The sequence below is a fragment of the Heterodontus francisci genome, chromosome 43 (assembly GCF_036365525.1).
Source record: "Heterodontus francisci isolate sHetFra1 chromosome 43, sHetFra1.hap1, whole genome shotgun sequence".
Classification (NCBI taxonomy): Eukaryota; Metazoa; Chordata; class Chondrichthyes; order Heterodontiformes; family Heterodontidae; genus Heterodontus; species Heterodontus francisci.
The window spans coordinates 6,446,406-6,464,434 of record NC_090413.1 but is presented as its reverse complement, the minus strand read 5'-3'; the positions used below and the strand labels follow the sequence as shown (position 1 = coordinate 6,464,434).

The window sequence follows — 18,029 nt, the reverse complement described above, 5'->3', positions numbered from 1 at the left end:
AAAATGAGTCAGTAAAACACAGATTAAACCCACATCAACACAAATTAAACCCAATAACTCAGACCTACACAGTCAACACTATTACGACCAGGTGAGAAAGGGGTCTAGGGTTCCCTCTCAGCCTTCACCTGGTCTTACCGTAACAGGATTTAATTTTTAAACACATCGTGTTTTTAGCTCCCCCTTGGTGAATCCTTGTTCACCACTTTCCAATTATATGGCAAAGAAACCAGCACAGACAGGTTTTCTTAGGTTTAAAGAAAACAGGTTGAAATTTATTAAACTTAAACTCTAATTCAGTTAACGCCTATGGATACACAACGCGCCCACGCTAGCATGCATACGTGATACACACATGCAGATAGAGAGAGAACAGAGCAGAAGAAATATAGTAGAAAAGTTTGAGGCAATCTCTGAAGAGGGTTTTTGTTACAGATCTTCGAGCTCACTGTAGAGTCCTTGATTGTAGGTAGATCTTGCTTTTCACTGGGGCTCAGTATTCTTCTTAAACCTTGTTCACTGTCGGAGACTTTTCTCTCTTGGGTTCATGTGTCTTCAGTGGATTTGGAGTTCCGTGACAGAGAGATGGAGAGCCAGACAGGTGAGGTCTTTTCAATCCAGGAGCAAACAGATACTCCCAGTCAAAAACTCTGTGGCTAGTTCAAAAAATCTGGACCAGCCAGTTAGTCATGCGACCAGCTGATTTAACCAGTTTGTGGATTGTACCACCTTAGCAGTTTCTGGAATGTTCCTCTTACACACAATACCTGGTGAACAAAGTCCATTTTAGGATAAGTGAATAAGGAAAGTAATCTCTATTGTCCCTATTGGTATGCAAATGTCCTCCATCCAAGTCTGGTAACCCTTGTAATAGGCCTTCTCTTCCTCCCAGCAACAATTTGAAATTTAATGTCCATATGGCAAAATTAAAATATCTCATTCTTGGCAGGTGGGGGTCCAGCATGAAAACACCCACTCGGACCAACATAGTACAACCCAAACCAACACTTGGCAAATGTCGACCAACTCAGTACACGCGAGACCAGCACAGTACAATGTGGATCGACACAGTACAATATGGTCTAACTCCATTCAACATGGACCAACTCAGACCAACACTGTACAGCATGAAGCAAAACAGACCAACACAGTGCAATATGGATCAACTCAGACCAATAGAGTACATCCCAAACCAAGACAGTATAGCAAGGACCACCACAGACCAATGCAGCTCCACCCAGACAAACTCAGTACAATGTGAATCAACACAGTACAATGTAGTATAAACCACAACAACAGAGTACAACCCAGACGAACACAGCACAACATGGACCAACTCAGATTAACATGGTACGTTCCAAACTGGTACAGTATAACAAGGACCAACACAGACTTACTCAGTACCACTGAGACCAAAGCAGTACAACACAGCACAACAACAATCATTGAGTCATTTATAGCACAGAAGGAAGCCACTCGGCCCATCGAGTTCATGCAACTTTCCCTCGAGCAATCCAGTCAGTCCCATCCCTCCGCTGTATCGCCCGCCGTAGCCCTGCAAGTCTATTTCTTTCAAGTGCCCATCCAAGTTCCTTTTGAAATCATTGATCATCCCTGCTTCTACTAACAGCATAGGCAATGATTTCCAGGTCATTGCCACTCACTGCATAAAAAAGTTCTTCCCCAGATCCCTTTCATCTCTTGCCCAAATCTGTGTCCTTGTACCATCAATTAATGAGAACAGTTTTTCCTTTTCTAATGTATCTAAACCTGTCATAATCTTGTACACCTTTATCAAATCTCCTCTCAATCTCCTTTGCTCCAAGGAGAACAACCCCAGATTATCCAAACTAACCTTGTAACTAAAATCCCCCATCCCTGGAACCGTTTTGGTAAATCTCCTCTGGACCCTCTCAAGGACGCTCACATCCTTCCTAAAGTGTGGTGACCAGAACTGGATGCAATAATCTAGTTGGGGCCTAAACAGAGCTTTATAAAGATTCAGCATAACTGCCTTGCTTTTGTACTCAATGCCTTTATTTATGAAGCCCAGGATCCCATATGCTTTGCTAACCACTCTCTCAATATGTCCTGCCACCTTTAAAGATCGATACACATGCACTCCCAGGTCCCTTTGTTCTTGTACATTCCTTAGAAATGCCATTAAATCTACATTGCTTTTCCCTTGTCCTTCTGCCAAAATGCATCACCTCACACTTCTCTGTATAAAATTCCATCTGTAACTTGTCTGCCCATTCTGCTAGCCTATCTATGCAGGCGGCTTGTATCATTCTCACTGTTTGCCATTCCTCCAAGTTTGGTATCATGGGGAATTTTTGAAATTTTACACTGTAAAATATATATTATATATTGTAAAAAAAGCAATGGTCCTAGCACTGACCCTTGGGGAACTACCATCATTCAATCTGAAAAACCATTTGCCATGACACACTGTTTTCTGTCCTTGAGCCCATTTTTTATCCAATTGGACACTGACTCTTCTATTCCATGGGCTTCAATTTTGTTAATCAGCCTTTTATGTGGTACTTTTTCAAACACCTTGTTAAAATCCACATAGACAATATCCACCACATTCCCTTCATCAATCTTTTCTGTTACTTCATCAAAAAATTCAATTAGATTACTCAAGCATGATCTGCCTTTTACAAATCTGCTGGCTCTCCTTAATTAACTCAAACCTCTCCAAGTGCCTGTTCATTTTTTCCATGATTTTTGTTTCTAAAACCTTACTCACCACTGATGTTACACTAACTGGCCTGTAGTTGCTCGGACTGTCCATACACTCTTTCTTGAATAAGGGTGTCACATTTGCTACTCCCCAATCCTCCTCTGTATCTAGGGAAGATCGGAGATTATGGCAAGTCCTTCCGCTATCTCCACCCCAACTTCCTTAAGCAACCTGGGATGCAAGGCATCCGGACCAGATGACTTAAGCACAGCCAATCTTTCCAGTACCACCTGCCTCACAATTTTCACCCACCATCTCCACTTTTACCAATGTTTTGTCAGCATCCTCGTCCTTATTAAACATCGATACAATTAGATTAGAGATACAGCACTGAAACAGGCCCTTCGGCCCACCGAGTCTGTGCCGAACATCAACCACCCATTTATACTAATCCTACACTAATCCCATATTCCTACCAAACATCCCCACCTGTCCCTATATTTCCCTACCACCTACCTATACCAGTGACAATTTATAATGGCCAATTTACCTATCAACCTGCAAGTCTTTTGGCTTGTGGGAGGAAACCGGAGCACCCAGAGAAAACCCACGCAGACACAGGGAGAACTTGCAAACTCCACACAGGCAGTACCCGGAATCGAACCCGGGTCCCTGGAGCTGTGAGACTGCGGTGCTAACCACTGCGCCACTGTGCCTTGTGTATTCCAGCCTTGTCCTACGCCTCTAAGCATATATCATCCTCTTTGTCCCTAATAGGACCCACTCCACCTTTTACTACCTGTTTACTATTTACATGCTGGTAGAAAACTTTTGGGTTTCCTTTGATGTTACTGTAATTCTATCCTGAAATTCTCTCTTTGCCAGTCTTATTTTCCTCTTCACTTCCCTTCTCAACTTATTGTATTTGATGTTGTTCTTGCTTGGAGAATTCAACTAACATGCAACTAACACCCTCTTTTTTTTTGTTTCATCATATTCACTATCACCCTGATCATCCAAACAGCCCTGGCTTTGGTTCCCCTTCCTTTCACCCTTGTTGGAATGTATCAAGCCTGTACCTGAAACATCTCTTCCTTAAAGATCACTAATTGTTCCATTATAGGTTTTCCTGTCAGTCTTTGGTTCCATTTTACCCTGACTAGATCCCATCTCATTCCAATTTAGAAATTGTGCTCGTGGACCTGCTCCTTTATCCCTGTCGCCAGTCTCACTGTGCTCTCATTCTCAGGCCTGCTCCTTTATCGCTGTCGCCAGTCTCACTGTGCTCTCATTCTCAGGCCTGTTCTTTTATCCCTGCTGCTAGTCAACAAAGTACAACACAGATGAATACTTGTAACCCAGACCAAAAAGGTACAACATGGACCAACAGAAACCAAAATTATAAAACATAGACCAATATAGTACAGATCAACACACAAACAAAGCAGACCAAGGCACACCAACACTGTACAACCCAGACCAACATGGGTCAAAACTGTACAACACAGACCAACATAGTACAACATGGTTGAACACAGCACAATTTGGGCTAATGCCATACAACATGGACAATCCCAGGCCAACACACTATAACACGTACTGGTATAGTACCAACACAGAACAACCTAGACCTACACAGTGCGACAAGGACCAGCATAAACAACAGTAGAACCCAGATCAAAGCCAGACTAACACAGCACAACACAGACCAACAAAGTACAGCTCACACAAACATTGATCAACACAGTATTATACGCACCAACAAAGTACAACAGGGACTTAGGGAAGGAAATCTGCTGACCTTACCTGGTCTGGCCTACATGTGACTTCAAACTCCAGACCCACAGCAATGTGGTAGACTCTTAACTGCCCTCTGAAATGGCCTAGCAAGTTACTCATTTGTCAAGGGCAATTAGGGATGGGAAACAAATGCTGGCCTTGCCAGTGATGTCCACATCCCATGAAAGAATTTTAAAAAACATTGACCAGCACAGTACAACATCGGCTTACACTATTGTACAGTATAGACCATCTCCGTAGACTCCAAACCAACACAGTACAACATGAACCAACTCAGACACCTCTATTAGATCAGCCCTTAATCTTCTATATTAAAGGGAACACAAGCCTAACCTATGCAAACTGTCATCATAATTTAACCTGTTAGCTCTGCTATCTTTCTGGTGAATTTGCACTTCTCCCTCTCCAAGGCCAGTATATCCTTCCTGCTGTGTGCTGCCCAGTCTAACCAGAGCTCTATACAGCTGCAATTTAACTGCAGACTCTATGTATTCCAGCCCTCATGATAGTAATACCCCAAAATCTGTCTGCTCCTCTACAGTTTTGTGCTTCTGACTTTTTAGAAAATACTCTGATCTGTCTTTCTTTGGTCCAAAGTGGATGACCCTACACTTTCTCACACGGAACTCTATCTGCCACTGTTTTGGACACTTGTTTGATCTATCAATGTCCATTTACAACTTTCTGCTCCCGTCTGCACCAATTATTGTGCCACCTAACTTAATAGCATCAGCAAATGGAAATATATGCCTCACCATTGAATGAAAAGTTGTGCTCCTCGTCCAGATCCCTGGGGGACACCCCTTAGTCACATCCTGCCAATCTGAAAACATATTCATTATCCTTACTCTCTGTCTCCTACCTTCCTAAATAATTCCCTGTCCAAGCCTACAAGCCCAAGCCCTTTCATTTGTTGTTGACAGTCTTTCATATGGAACCTTATCGAATGCCATCTGAAAGTCCATATAAATTACATCCAGACACTTCCTTATATACCATGTTAGTTAGCACCTCAGAAAAATTCAACTAGGTTTGTTAGACATGATTTACCCTTAACAAATCCATGCTGATTGTCTCTGATCAACTCAAATCTGTTCAAATACTCAGTCACCCTGTCAGTGCACCGATGATACCAAAACTGAGAGCTTATACCTATCAGGAAAGCTCAAACAGGCTGGGGCGCTTTTCAGTGGAAAAGAAAAGACTGAGTGGTGACTTTTTAAGATTATGAAAAAGTTTGATAGGACAGACAAAGGCATTATCACATGCAGGGGAGACCAGAACTAAAGGCTATCAGTATAATATAGTTACTATTAAATCCAATAGGGATTTTGGCAGAAATTTCTTTACGCAAAAGCTCTACCTGAAAAGGTGGTGGAAGCTGATTCCATATATAAGTTGGGCAGGTACTTGAGGATGAGGAAATTACAAGATTACGGACAAAAGCAGGGATGTGGAACTAGCACGAGTGCTCTTTCAAAAAGCCAGCACAGGCACGGTGTCTGCTTCTGTGTTGTTAATTTCTCAGACTCACTCTTACCCAGAGAGTGGTTAGAATGTGGAACTGACTACAAGGCGAATAGAATAGATGCCTTTAAGAAGCTAGAAAAACACGTAAGGGGGTTAGATGAAGAGGAGTAGGAGGAGCTCGTGTGGAGCATAAACACCAGCATGGACCAGTTGGGCCGAATGGCCTGTTTCTGTAATGTAAATTCACTGTAATTCTATGTAACAGATTCTGATAACTTCCTGACAACTGATGATAGACTAATAGGCCAACAGTTTATCTCTTACGTGTCTTAAATAACAGTGGCATTGGCAATTTTCCAACTCATGGGGACAAGTCCTGAATCAAGAGTGTTTTGAAAGATCATGACTAACTAATCAACAATTTTTTTCACCTACTTAGAATCATAGATTAATGCAGAACACAAGGAGGTCATTTGGCACATTGAATCTGTGCTGGCTCTCTCAAAAAGCAATCCAGTTTGTCCCATTCACCCACCCCACCCCCTTTCCCCAGATTCTGGCACTTTTTTCTCCTTCAGGTATTTTTCCAATTCCCATTCAACTACAATGTAATCTTGTGGTTCAGTTGCTAGTACTCCTATCTCTGAACTAGTAAGGCTCTAGGTTCAAGCCCCACTGTAGGGATTGATAGACATGGAAGTTGCATTCAAAAAGCAGCTGATCAGGTTGTAAATTAACCCACAAGATTCTTCAATGCTCTATATGCAACAAAAACTTTTAATCATTACATGCATCAGTGTGTAGAGCTTTTAATTGTACAATAGACTCTATCCTGCCCTTATGCCTAATATTTTTAACAGGTTAGACTCTAGGAATCCTGCGGCGAGTAACTCACCTCCTGACTCCTCAAAGCCTGTCCACCATCTACAAGGCACACGTCAGGAGTGTGATGGAATACTCTCCACTTGCCTGGATGGGTGCAGCTCCAATAACACTCAAGAAGCTCGACACCATCCAGGACAAAGCAGCCCGCTTGATTGGCACACCATCTACAAACGTTCACTCCCTCCACCACCGACGCACAGTGGCAGCAGTGTGTACCCTTTACAAGATGCACTGCAACGCACCAAGGCTACTTAGACAGCACCTTCCAAACCCGCGACCTCTACCAACTAGAAGGACAAGAGCAGCAAATACATGGGAACACCACCACCTGCAAGTTCCCCTCCAAGTCACACACCATCCTGACTTGGAACTATATCGCCGTTCCTTCACTGTCGCTGGGTCAAAATCCTGGAACTCCCTTCCTAACAGCACTGTGGGTGTACCTACCTCAAATGGACTGCAGCAGTTCAAGAAGGCAGCTCACCACCACCTTCTCAAGGGCAATTAGGGATGGGCAATAAATGCTGGCCTGGCCAGCGACGCCCACATCCCATGAATGAATTTTTTAAAAACTCACATTTTAACTTATCACTTTCCTTTTATTTCATATTTTGATCAGGTATTTTATTATTTTCTGTATTTTTTCCTGACCCTGAAGTATTTATATTCATTACCTTTAACACTATTAATGATCTGGACTTTGCTATCATCCCTTTATTCATATTTAGGCTATTTTTATATTTGTCTGCACCCTCCCCTTGACCTTCTTTGATTGGTTTCAATCTTTTTTTGCAGGTCTATCGATCCTTTCAGCTCAGACCTTGGTCCCAGCTTGGTTCAAGAGAAGCCTGTCCCAGCAGTACAGCTCCTCCATGGCCCAGTATTGATGCCAGTGTCCATGAAATGGAACCCCTCTTTCCCACACCACTCCTTCAGCCATTTAATTACTTCCCTGATCTGTTTCTCCCCATGCCAATTTCCATTTGGCTCAGATAATGATGTAGCTCCAAGTTCCTGATACACTCTCAGCAGGATCTCCTCGCTGTTCTTTCCTATGTCATTGGTCCCAACAATGAACTCGCTACATGTTAAGAGCAAAGGCTACAGTTAGCAGAAAGTCGCAATGATGGTTTATTCGCTCTTGGTGTGGGGCCATTTTGTGGGCGGAGCTTGTTTGTAGCGTGCGTTTTTTTAAACAAGAACAGCAAATTGCAGAAACTCAAGTAGCACTGGGTGTAAGTTGTGCTTAAATTCCGCAATCTTTTGCACTGGTTCCATAGATTTCAGGCAAATTGCACCAGAAGATCAGTACAACTGAGCAGAAGCACGTCTTCAGCAACCCTGCAGACGGAGTGCAGCCTCGATACACCTGGTCAAGACCGGATGGGTCTGTCCGTTCCAGGATTGGCTTCCTGTCCATGTCCCGTACATTCATGGTCAGATCCACCAATGTCAAGCTGGTATTCTTCTCTGACTACTGAAGGGTTGGTAGAGGCAGGAACCCTCACAACATTTAAGAAGGATCTAGATGAGCACTTGAAACACCATAGCATCCAAGGCTACGGGCCAAGTGCTGGAAAATAGGATTAGAATAGATAGATGCTTGATGGCCGGCACAGGCACGATGGGCCGAAGGGCCTGTTTCTGTGCTGTATAACTCTATGGCACTGCCTGCTACTGGCCAACTGTCACTTACAGGATGACCAGCAGGTTGGCAGGGGGACATGGAAGCTGAAGGTAAAACTGCTAACCCCAGAGAACATTGAAGAACTCAAAAGGGATTACAAAGGTTGGAGAACCATGTAACCCCTCTTCGAGTCTCAGGTGCATTGGTGAGAATCGATCAAGGTGAACATCAAGAGGTTCTTCATCCTCAAGGGTGTTCAGAGGGCGAGAGACAGAGGGAAATGTCCCGACTCCAGAAAAGAATGCAGAATCTGCTCCTGCTGCAGTCGATGGGGGTCAAGGTCCTTCCTGTCATCTATCACAGAGGTCTTAGATGACAACATGCGGGAGAGTCTGGACAAACCGCTAACTCTGGACAAGCTGATAAAGGTCGTCAGGTCCTTCATGACGAGCAAAACTCCCAGAAGCGACGGCTTACTGGTTGAGTTGTATTCGGCCCTGTGGGACTGGGTCGGCCCAGACCTGCTGGAAGTATACGAGAGTATGCTCCTGGCCGGCAGCATGTCAGAATCCATGAGGAAAGGCATCATCACCCTCACCTACAAGCGGAAGGGGAGAGGGCAGAAATCAGAAATTGGTGGCCCATCTCACTACTTAATGTAGACTACAAGATTCTGTCCAAAGTCATCGCCAGTCAGGTCAAGCCTGCTCTGGAGTTGGTGATTCACCCTGACCAGACCTGTACTGTACCCGGCAGGAAGATCTCCGATAGTCTCGCGCTACTCAGGGATACGATCGCCTATGTACGGGACAGGAGGGTGGACACCTGCCTCAACAGCTTGGACCAGGAGAAGGTCTTTGACAGGATATCGCACACCTACATGATGGACGTGCTCTCGAAAATGGGGTTTGGGGAGGGAATCCGCAACTGGATCCAACTGCTCTACACAAACATCAGTAGCGCAGTCTCAATCAATGGGTGGGAATCGGAAAGCTTTCCGATCTAATCTGGAGTCAGACAGGGCTGTCCTCTCTCCCCGGTCTTGCTTGTTTGCTGCATCAAACCTTTTGCTGAGTCCGTTAGGAAGGATGCGAGCATTAGTGGGGTGACAATCCCAGGCAGCGGAGGCGCACAGGTGAAAGCTTCCCTGTACATGGACGACGTCGCCGTCTTCTGCTCGGATCCACTGTTGGTTCGCAGGCTGATGAGCATCTGTGACCAATTCGAACTGGCCTCGGGAACAAAGGTAAATCACGGTAAGAGTGAGGCCATGTTCTTTGGGAACTGGGCCGACCGATCCTTTGTCCCCTTCACCGTCAGGCCAGACTACCTGAGGAGTGTGTAGCCATGGTAAAACAGAAACTGAGCATGTGAGAGCAGCGTTCTTTCTCCATTATGGATAAGAACCTGGTCATCAGGTGTGAGGTGCTCACTTGTTACTGTACGTGGCACAGGTCTGGCCCATACCCCACTCCTGAGCCGTGGCGGTCACCCAAGCCATCTTCTGCTTTCACTGGAGATTGAAAATGGACCATGTTGGCAGGGACACGCTGTTCAAACCTCTGGATAAAGGGGGGGAAAATGTACCTAACGACACCCTCATCCTGATGATTACTTTAGTTTGCGGCTGCATCAAGCTGTGCATAGAACCCCAGTATGCAAACACAAAGTGTCACTATGTGCTGAGGTTCTATCTGCCCCCGGTGTTGCGAAGGATGGGTCTGGTCACATTGCCGCGGAACGCTCCATTCAGTTGGACCGTGCCATACCACCTATCCTTCGTGGAAAAGTTTGTGCAGAAAAACACCTTTGACCACCGATCCATCAGGCAGTGGTCTGCACAAAATGTCCTCAAGGCCCTCGGAAAAGGAGATGGTGGACCCTGTCGGATGGTTCCCTGAGCAGACTGCCAAAGTCATTCAGCAGAATGCCTCATCACCAGAACTTTCAAACAAGCACCAAGACGTAGCTTGGCTGGTGATGAGAAGGGCCCTCCCCGTCAGATCCTTCCTGCACGCCCGGAGCCTCACTGACTCGGAACGCTGCCCTCGAGGTGGCTGTGGTGGGGAAGAGACCATCATCCACCTCCTTCTGGAATGTGTCTTTGCAAAGCAGGTGTGGAAAGAGATGAAATGGCTTTAGTCAAGGTTCATCCCAAGGTTCATCTGTAACACAGGACTCAGTGCTGTACGGGCAGTTCCCAGGGATGCACACCGAAATAAACATCAACTGCTGCTGGAGGACCATCAACTCGGTGAAAGACACTCTTTGGTCTGCCCGAAACTTTCTGGTCTTTCAATGCAAAGAGTTGTCGACAACTGAACGTTGCAGACTGGGTCCAAGGTCCAGGATAACGTACTGAGGGACGCACTAAAGCTTGGGGCAGCCGCAACAAAGGCTCAATGGGGAAAGACCACTGTGTAAGGCCCTCCTGCCATAGTATACAGAGGGGCTGGAAACCATGTAAAACCCCTCAGGCTGTATACACCAACTATGTTTTTGCTGTGTGATATAAATGTACATTGCGTATAAAATGGAATGGCAAGAGTTGTGAGGAAACCCATGTTCTATATCGAAGGAATCTGATTGCTTCTGTACTTTCTGAAATGTCAAATTTGAACTGTTTTGTAATGTTTTTTTTTTACAATTGTTTATGAAAAAGTATATTTTGAAAAAAACAACTGAGTGGAAACTGAGTATTTTAACAAGGCAAATCACAATAAGGGACTCTTTAACTAGATCTCTGTAAATCTATCAAATATGGAAATCCTTTCCTGTGCTCATTGACAGGAGCCTCACTGAATTGAACAAGACTCACAGTGGGGGGCAGTCGGGCTGGGGGTAATAGTCACTAAACAATGAGAAACTTTCCAAAAGGCTTTTTTCAGAAGCTCGGCCCCTTGGAGAGAAGCAGAATGAGGAAAACTGTTTGAAACGTGTAAAGGACCGATGATCATATCATCAGATCTCAGTCCACAATAATGCAGTCAGCAGATAAGACAGCAATGATGTCAGGGTTGAACTAGCTCAGGAATGTACATTTCCACTCAGCCTTGGAGGTGACATCACTTGAGGCAGGGAATGCTCTGTGTTCTCATGAGGCGATAATGGAGGGAAATGCTCAGATCATCCTGGATAGGAGCCAGTAACTGGAAATAAACAGTACCTCCAAGAGTGATGGGACGAGGGAGGCATGGTGTGCAGTGTTCTCTGTCCTGCTCATTACCGTAGGCACCGCTCTTCCTCTCTGGGTCTCCTTATTCAGGGCACCCTCTCACTTTTAGAAAAAGTATTTTTCCAAGTTTGTTTTCACTTTGTCATATATTTTATCTTGCTCTCCCTTCTGGCTCCTTCACCCTGTTGTTAATCTGCTGATTTCCTCCTCCTGTGACCTGGCCAACACTCATGCTGATGACTACTATTCCTTTCAAAGGTTATGGGGATACACTGAGCACTAATTATGGGGGGGAGATGGAGGGTCTCTCTGTCCAGATTCTGACCTCCAGTTCAACCAGTTCACCTCAAGCAGGTTTTGGGGGGTATATCCTGTAGAGCAGACATTTCTGTTCTTTTCAGTATTTTATGGTTGTTACCTCCACCTCTGTCACTTTAATGTGTTCTCAGGATGTGAGTGTCACTGGCCAGAACAGCATTTATTACTCATGCCCGAGGTGTGCTGCAGGGACACACTCTCAGCCCCTGTACAAAGACAGCACACAGCGGCTAAGAGCAGGCAATGTCTGCTCCGAGTGGGGCTCAGTCCGGAGCCGCCCTGTCCCGCCCCCTCTCCTCGCTCCTTTTATGAATGGGTTCATTCATCAGCGGTTCGCGGCTCCGCGCACGCGCACTGAGCTCCGGAATGGAATGTCTGGACTGAGAGTATCGTCCCTCATTGGACGAGCAGCCAGCGAGCGAGCCAATGGGAGGGATGAGGCTGCAGGGCGAGCACTGTATAATTAGCGCAGAGGAGAAAGAGAATCAGACAGAGAGAGGGAATCCGACAGAGAGAGAGAGAGAGAGAGAGAGAAAATCAGACAGAGAGAATCAGAGAGAGAGACAGAGAGAATCAGAGAGAATCCGACAGAGAGAGAGAGACAGAGAGAATCAGAGAGAGAGACAGAGAGAATCAGAGAGAATCCGACAGAGAGAGAGAGACAGAGAGAATCAGACAGAGAGAGAATCCGACAGAGAGAGAAAGAGAGAGAGAATCAGAGACAGAGAGAGAGACAGAGAGAATCAGACAGAGAATATATGAGACAGAGAGAGAATATCAGACAGAGAGAAAGAGAGAGAGAATCAGAGACAGAGAGACAGAGAGAATCCGACAGAGAGCGACAGAGAGAATATATCAGACAGAGAGAGAATATCAGACAGAGAGAGAAAGAGAGAGAGAATCAGAGACAGAGAGAATATCAGACAGAAAGAGAATCAGACACAGAGAGAGACAGAGAGAATCAGACAGAGAGAGAGAATATCAGACAGAGACAGAGAATCAGACAGAGAGAGAGCGCTAGGAGTTGAGACACAGCTGAGATACACAGAGACTTGGGGACAGAGATACTGACACAGTCAGAGCCAGGGACAGTGACAGAGAGAGAGAGAGAGACAGAGGAACAGCAGCAGTCAGGGTATCTCCAGGGCCCGAGCCCCTCAGTCAGTATCTGTAACAAACAATTGCCTTTCTGTGTAAGCAGAGATGGGAGAGTTTCTGTACTTCACGCTGCTGCTGTCTGTCTCCTCAACTCTGGTGAGAGAAATCAGCTGTTTTCTGCCTTTACATTGTTTTATTTCGGTCTGTCGAGGGGAGGGGGGAATTTCAGCGCTGAAAATGGAACTTTGTTCAAAAACTTTTTGATAGATGTTAAAAGGTCTCATTTTTTTAAGCGGGACCTCCCTCTCCTGTATTGTGTAGACTCGGTTTTTGTATCTTTCCCAGACCCTCCTCAGTCCTGAACTTTGTTCTTGTTCTTTATTAGGTGACTGCTGACTGTCCACTGGAGTGTAGCTGCCCCCCGGCTCCGCCCCGCTGTCCTCCCGGGGTCAGCGTGCTCCTTGACGGCTGTGGCTGCTGCAGAGTCTGCGCCCAACAACTGAATGATGACTGCAGTCTGGAGCAGCCCTGTGACCAGCTGAAGGGCTTGGAGTGTAACCAGGGGGCTCGGCTGACAGGAGGTGGCGGCATCTGCAGAGGTGAGTGTCTCACTGACCGGCTCAATCCCAGACAGGGACACAGTTAACCCCTGAAATGTGCCTCACATTCTGCTCCTGCCTGGCTGATCACTCGGGCTGGCCGCGCAGGGGCCAGTGCCTGGCTCCCTGGGGAGGGGGCAGTGCCCGGCTGACCAGGTGGCTGGAGAGGGGAGGGGGCACTGCCCAGCTGACCAGGTGACTGGAGAGGGGAGGGGGCACTGCCCAGCTGACCAGGTGACTGGAGAGGGGAGGGGGCACTGCCCAGCTGACCAGGTGGCTGGAGAGGGGAGGGGGCACTGCCCAGCTGACCAGGTGGCTGGAGAGGGGAGGGGGCACTGCCCAGCTGACCAGGTGGCTGGAGAGGGGAGGGGGCACTGCCCAGCTGGCTTGGTGATCTCAGTGTCCCAGTCCTTCTCGTCCTTTATTTTTCACCAAGTTCATCTATTTTTGATGAACTGTCTCCTCCAGGGGTTGAAAAATGTACTTGTTGTTTAGACTCCTGGGCTTACTCTCCACACTGCCCCTCAGTCAATCTGCCCCTCAATCAGTCTGCCCCTCACTCTGCCCCTTACTCTGCCCCTCAGTCAGTCTGTCCCCCTCCTTCACTCATTCTCAACCCAGAATGGGCTTTGGACTAACAAAGGAAAATACGTCAGGAGGGGGCATTTCTGCTGAGTTCACCCTGATCTCCAGGGGAAGCCAGTGGGATTTGCCCAGGCCGAGCAGTTCCCAGTTGGAATTGTGGCTGCCTCACCTGCTGTGTATTCACTGGAACGCTGAGGTGGAGTCAGTGAATGAATGCCACAGACACTAAGAGCATGGCAGAATGGTAGCAGAGCAGGGTGAATGACAGATTTTGGAGCTTTTGCTATTTACTTGGTGTTTGAACTGTTCAGTGGTGTCTGCTCGCTGTATTAATTGGAAATGCTTCCCGGTCCCTCGCCTTCCTAAAACACAGAGTAACATCACATCACAATGGAGTTCTACTGCAGCCATTGGCTGCCCACCCCCCCCCCCCCCCCCCCCCCACCACCCGAATTGCACCCTCTGCTCACTCACTGCCCCCTATTTTAATTATCTTTAATTATCTTTCCAGCTAATTTAAAGAGTAAATAAATCCAACGTTTCCTGCTCCTGAGCAATCCTGACAGTATTTCCTATCTCTTAACAGCAAAATCTGAAGGCAGGACCTGTGAGTACAATGGGAGGATTTACCAGAACAGTGAGAGCTTCCAGCCCAGCTGCAAACACCAGTGCACCTGCATAGACGGGGCAGTAGGCTGCATCCCACTGTGTCCTCAGGAACTGCCGCTGGCTGGGATGAGCTGCCCCAACCCCCGGCTCATCAAAATCCCTGGTCAATGCTGCGAGAAGTTTGTCTGTGATAAGGTGGCATCAAAATACCCTGCAGTGACCTTCCACGACCTCACTGACCTAGCTGCCATCAGCAGCAATGATCTGATCCATAGAAAGCATCACTCTCTGAAGAAACTAGCTGGTGAGTTACTTTAATGAGCTAACCAATGTACTCAGATCAGTGGCCTGTCTGGAGCTGCTGTGCCAGTAATAGAGGCACAGATACCCAGTGTCCAATTATAGCGCCTGCATATGTCACATTGGTATTTGAATAAACAAGACTGCAAATACCTCTCGAATAGTTTCCTTGAAATTGAAGCCTTATGCGACTCAGTTCCTATGTAACTTGTCTATTTTAAGAGACTCTGCTTTCCCCTGCTATAAAAGTGATATTTTGCATTACTGGGTCTAAAGTCTTTTTTTCATTTACTTTCTCAGCTTGGAGACCACTGTTTGAAGGACGCAGATTCCCCAAAAACAAGTGTCTTGTCCAAACAACCCAATGGTCTGAATGTTCGAAAACGTGTGGCATGGGTATGTCCACCAGAGTCAGCAATGACAACCCTGACTGTAAACTGAAGAAGGAGACACGACTCTGCCAGCTTCGCCCCTGCAGTCAGACTGTCCATCCCAAACTGAAGGTAAGAGCCTTTTCAACTACTTAGTGGGAACTCGATGCAAGTTAACTCGTAATGGGAAGTCACATGCTGCACTGTAACCATCTTAAGATGCCTGCTGATGCAGCAACTGCAGGACTTGTGCAAAGTGGATTCCTCAGGACCGTCAAATGGCCAACACTGCAATGCAATGAGAATTTATTAAAATAATGCCGAGAAACTGACAGAAGCTGAATGATTAAACTGTTCCTTATCTCTTCCAGAGAGGAAAGAAATGCACCCGAACCCAAAAGGCCAAGGAACCGATTCGCTTTACTTACGCTGGCTGCAAGAGCGTGAAGAAGTACCAGCCGAACTCCTGTGGCGTGTGCATAGACCAGTGCTGCTGCTTGCCGCGAAAGACCCGAACCATTCGTGTCCAGTTCCACTGTGAGGACGGCGAGACCTTCAACAAGAATATGATGATGATCCAGTCGTGTAAATGCACCTACAACTGTCCCTACATGAATGAGGTGGTCCAGCCATACTTCAGACTGTACAATGACATCCACAAGTTCTTAGAATAAAAGCTGACCTTTAGACCTTAATCTTTGAACTGTGTTGAGAGACTGGGCTGAAGAAAAGGCATTGGCCATCTAATCTGAATATTTGGACTTCTGTTCTAATGCCAGTATGTGACCACAGTCAAGAATGTGTTGAGACCAACAGTGACTCTCTTTTGGGTGAGAATATTGCACATGGTGTAATCTTCAAATATGAATAGTCTCCATTACTCTGCGGAGTAGGTTTGTAAGCCTATACATTTCTCCAGGATTTCTCTGTTAACGGGAGTGTAGAACTGTGTCCAGCATATGGCGGTGGAGCTAGTTTCACTGCAGTCTGAGCAGGGACATAGCCTACTGTAGAGTATCTCTGTAGGGGTGGAATTAGGGGTTAATTTAACTATTTTTAACTGGACTATGGGCTTTAGTCAGTGAATATTTTTGCTTGCAATCTGCAGCAAAAGCACTGTTCTGAGCCACTTGGCACTTCCTCTAGGCAGCTAAGCTCTTGCCTTTCTCTGGGACAATTTGTGATTGTTCCTCTATATTTCAACTGGCACAGGGCTTCAGCCATCTTGGATTTTATGAAATGGCTTTGCATCGGAAGCCCGTACCTTTATCCTTTGTTTTTGAGCCATTTTTAAAATTGGGTTGGGGTTTGTGTGTGCGTGTTTATGTGAGTTTTTCTGTCTGGAGTTGAGTTACTGTATCCTGTAACACCCAAATGATGGACTTGTTTACAAAGGGACAATGTTGTCTTTGTTCTGATGTCATAGATCTCAATTGGGACTCTTAAGTTGTCTAACAATTTAAAATGCATATGACATCGGGGGAGAGAGGCCTGATCTTCAGTTGGAGTGAGGGGCTCTTACAGACCTGCTTCCAAATGGTCAGTTTGAAGCTCTGCTGTTGATGTCTGCCAATTCTTCGCCCTCCTCCTCCCCTGACCATGTGGAAGACATGCTGACCACACATCAGGAGAGGAAAGATGAAATCTAGAGTGGGGGCAGAGAATAAAAGGCAGAAGGGGGAACTGGCACTGACTGCACTGTGCTAAATCTCTGGGCCTGGCAATCTGTTGGTTGGTTGGATTTGGTTGTTTAAATCAACTGCTGTTACAAGTAGCACAGCTATCACTGGTTCCTGGGCTTTCTGCTGGTAAATATACTGCTCAGACTCTGTGCTCAGTGACTTTATCATTCTCAACATCGGATTGTGAAACAGCTAGAAGTAACCAAGGCTCAACACATTGACGACAAGCTCACCAGCTAGGTTTAAACGTGATAGTGGTGGAGACGGATCTGAAATCTGATTCTTCTGTGGAACACAGGGCAATATTTCAAGCCAGTTCCCCTTTGTGAGCCTGAAGTATCTGCTTCAGTATTGCTGTTTGTGTCGGGCGTGAGCAATGTTAGGGTTGTAATGTCGCTTTGACACATTCCCCATCCTATTGCCAGCACTGCTGTCTGGCAAGTCAGCTGCAGGTAGCAGATAAGTTATAGTTAGTTGAATCATAATTGTGCATTCATTCCTGTATTGTGTATTTATCAAAGTGTGGCATATTTTTTATTTTGGATATAAATTGTAATATAGTGGATTTTTAAATATGTATTTTTGAAAATTCTAAGGATGAAATAAATTTATTTTCTAGAAATCAATGTTTACTGTGTGGTTTAATTTAAACTTTTCACTGTTCCCTGTTGGTTCCCCTGCTGACTGACATGTAGCAGCACCTCGACAGTAACAATTCATGTGGAACATAGGAACAGGAGGAGGCCATTCAGCCCCTCGAGCCTATTCTGCCAATCAATACTCCATAGGCCCGCTTTTGTCCCATATCCCTTAATACCTTT

The 18,029-nt window shown here is 46.0% G+C and overlaps 1 protein-coding gene across 1 annotated transcript; it reads left to right on the top strand.

Moving 5' to 3' along the window:
• The first annotated feature begins 12,466 nt into the window (after positions 1-12,466).
• On the top strand, positions 12,467-17,802 carry LOC137355579 (CCN family member 1-like). The gene is made up of 5 exons (XM_068020840.1): positions 12,467-13,218; positions 13,448-13,661; positions 14,833-15,159; positions 15,456-15,658; positions 15,898-17,802. The coding sequence occupies exons 1-5, from the start codon at positions 13,168-13,170 to the stop codon at positions 16,198-16,200; spliced, it is 1,098 nt and encodes a 365-aa protein (XP_067876941.1). The 5' UTR covers positions 12,467-13,167; the 3' UTR covers positions 16,201-17,802.
• The last annotated feature ends 227 nt before the right edge of the window (positions 17,803-18,029 follow it).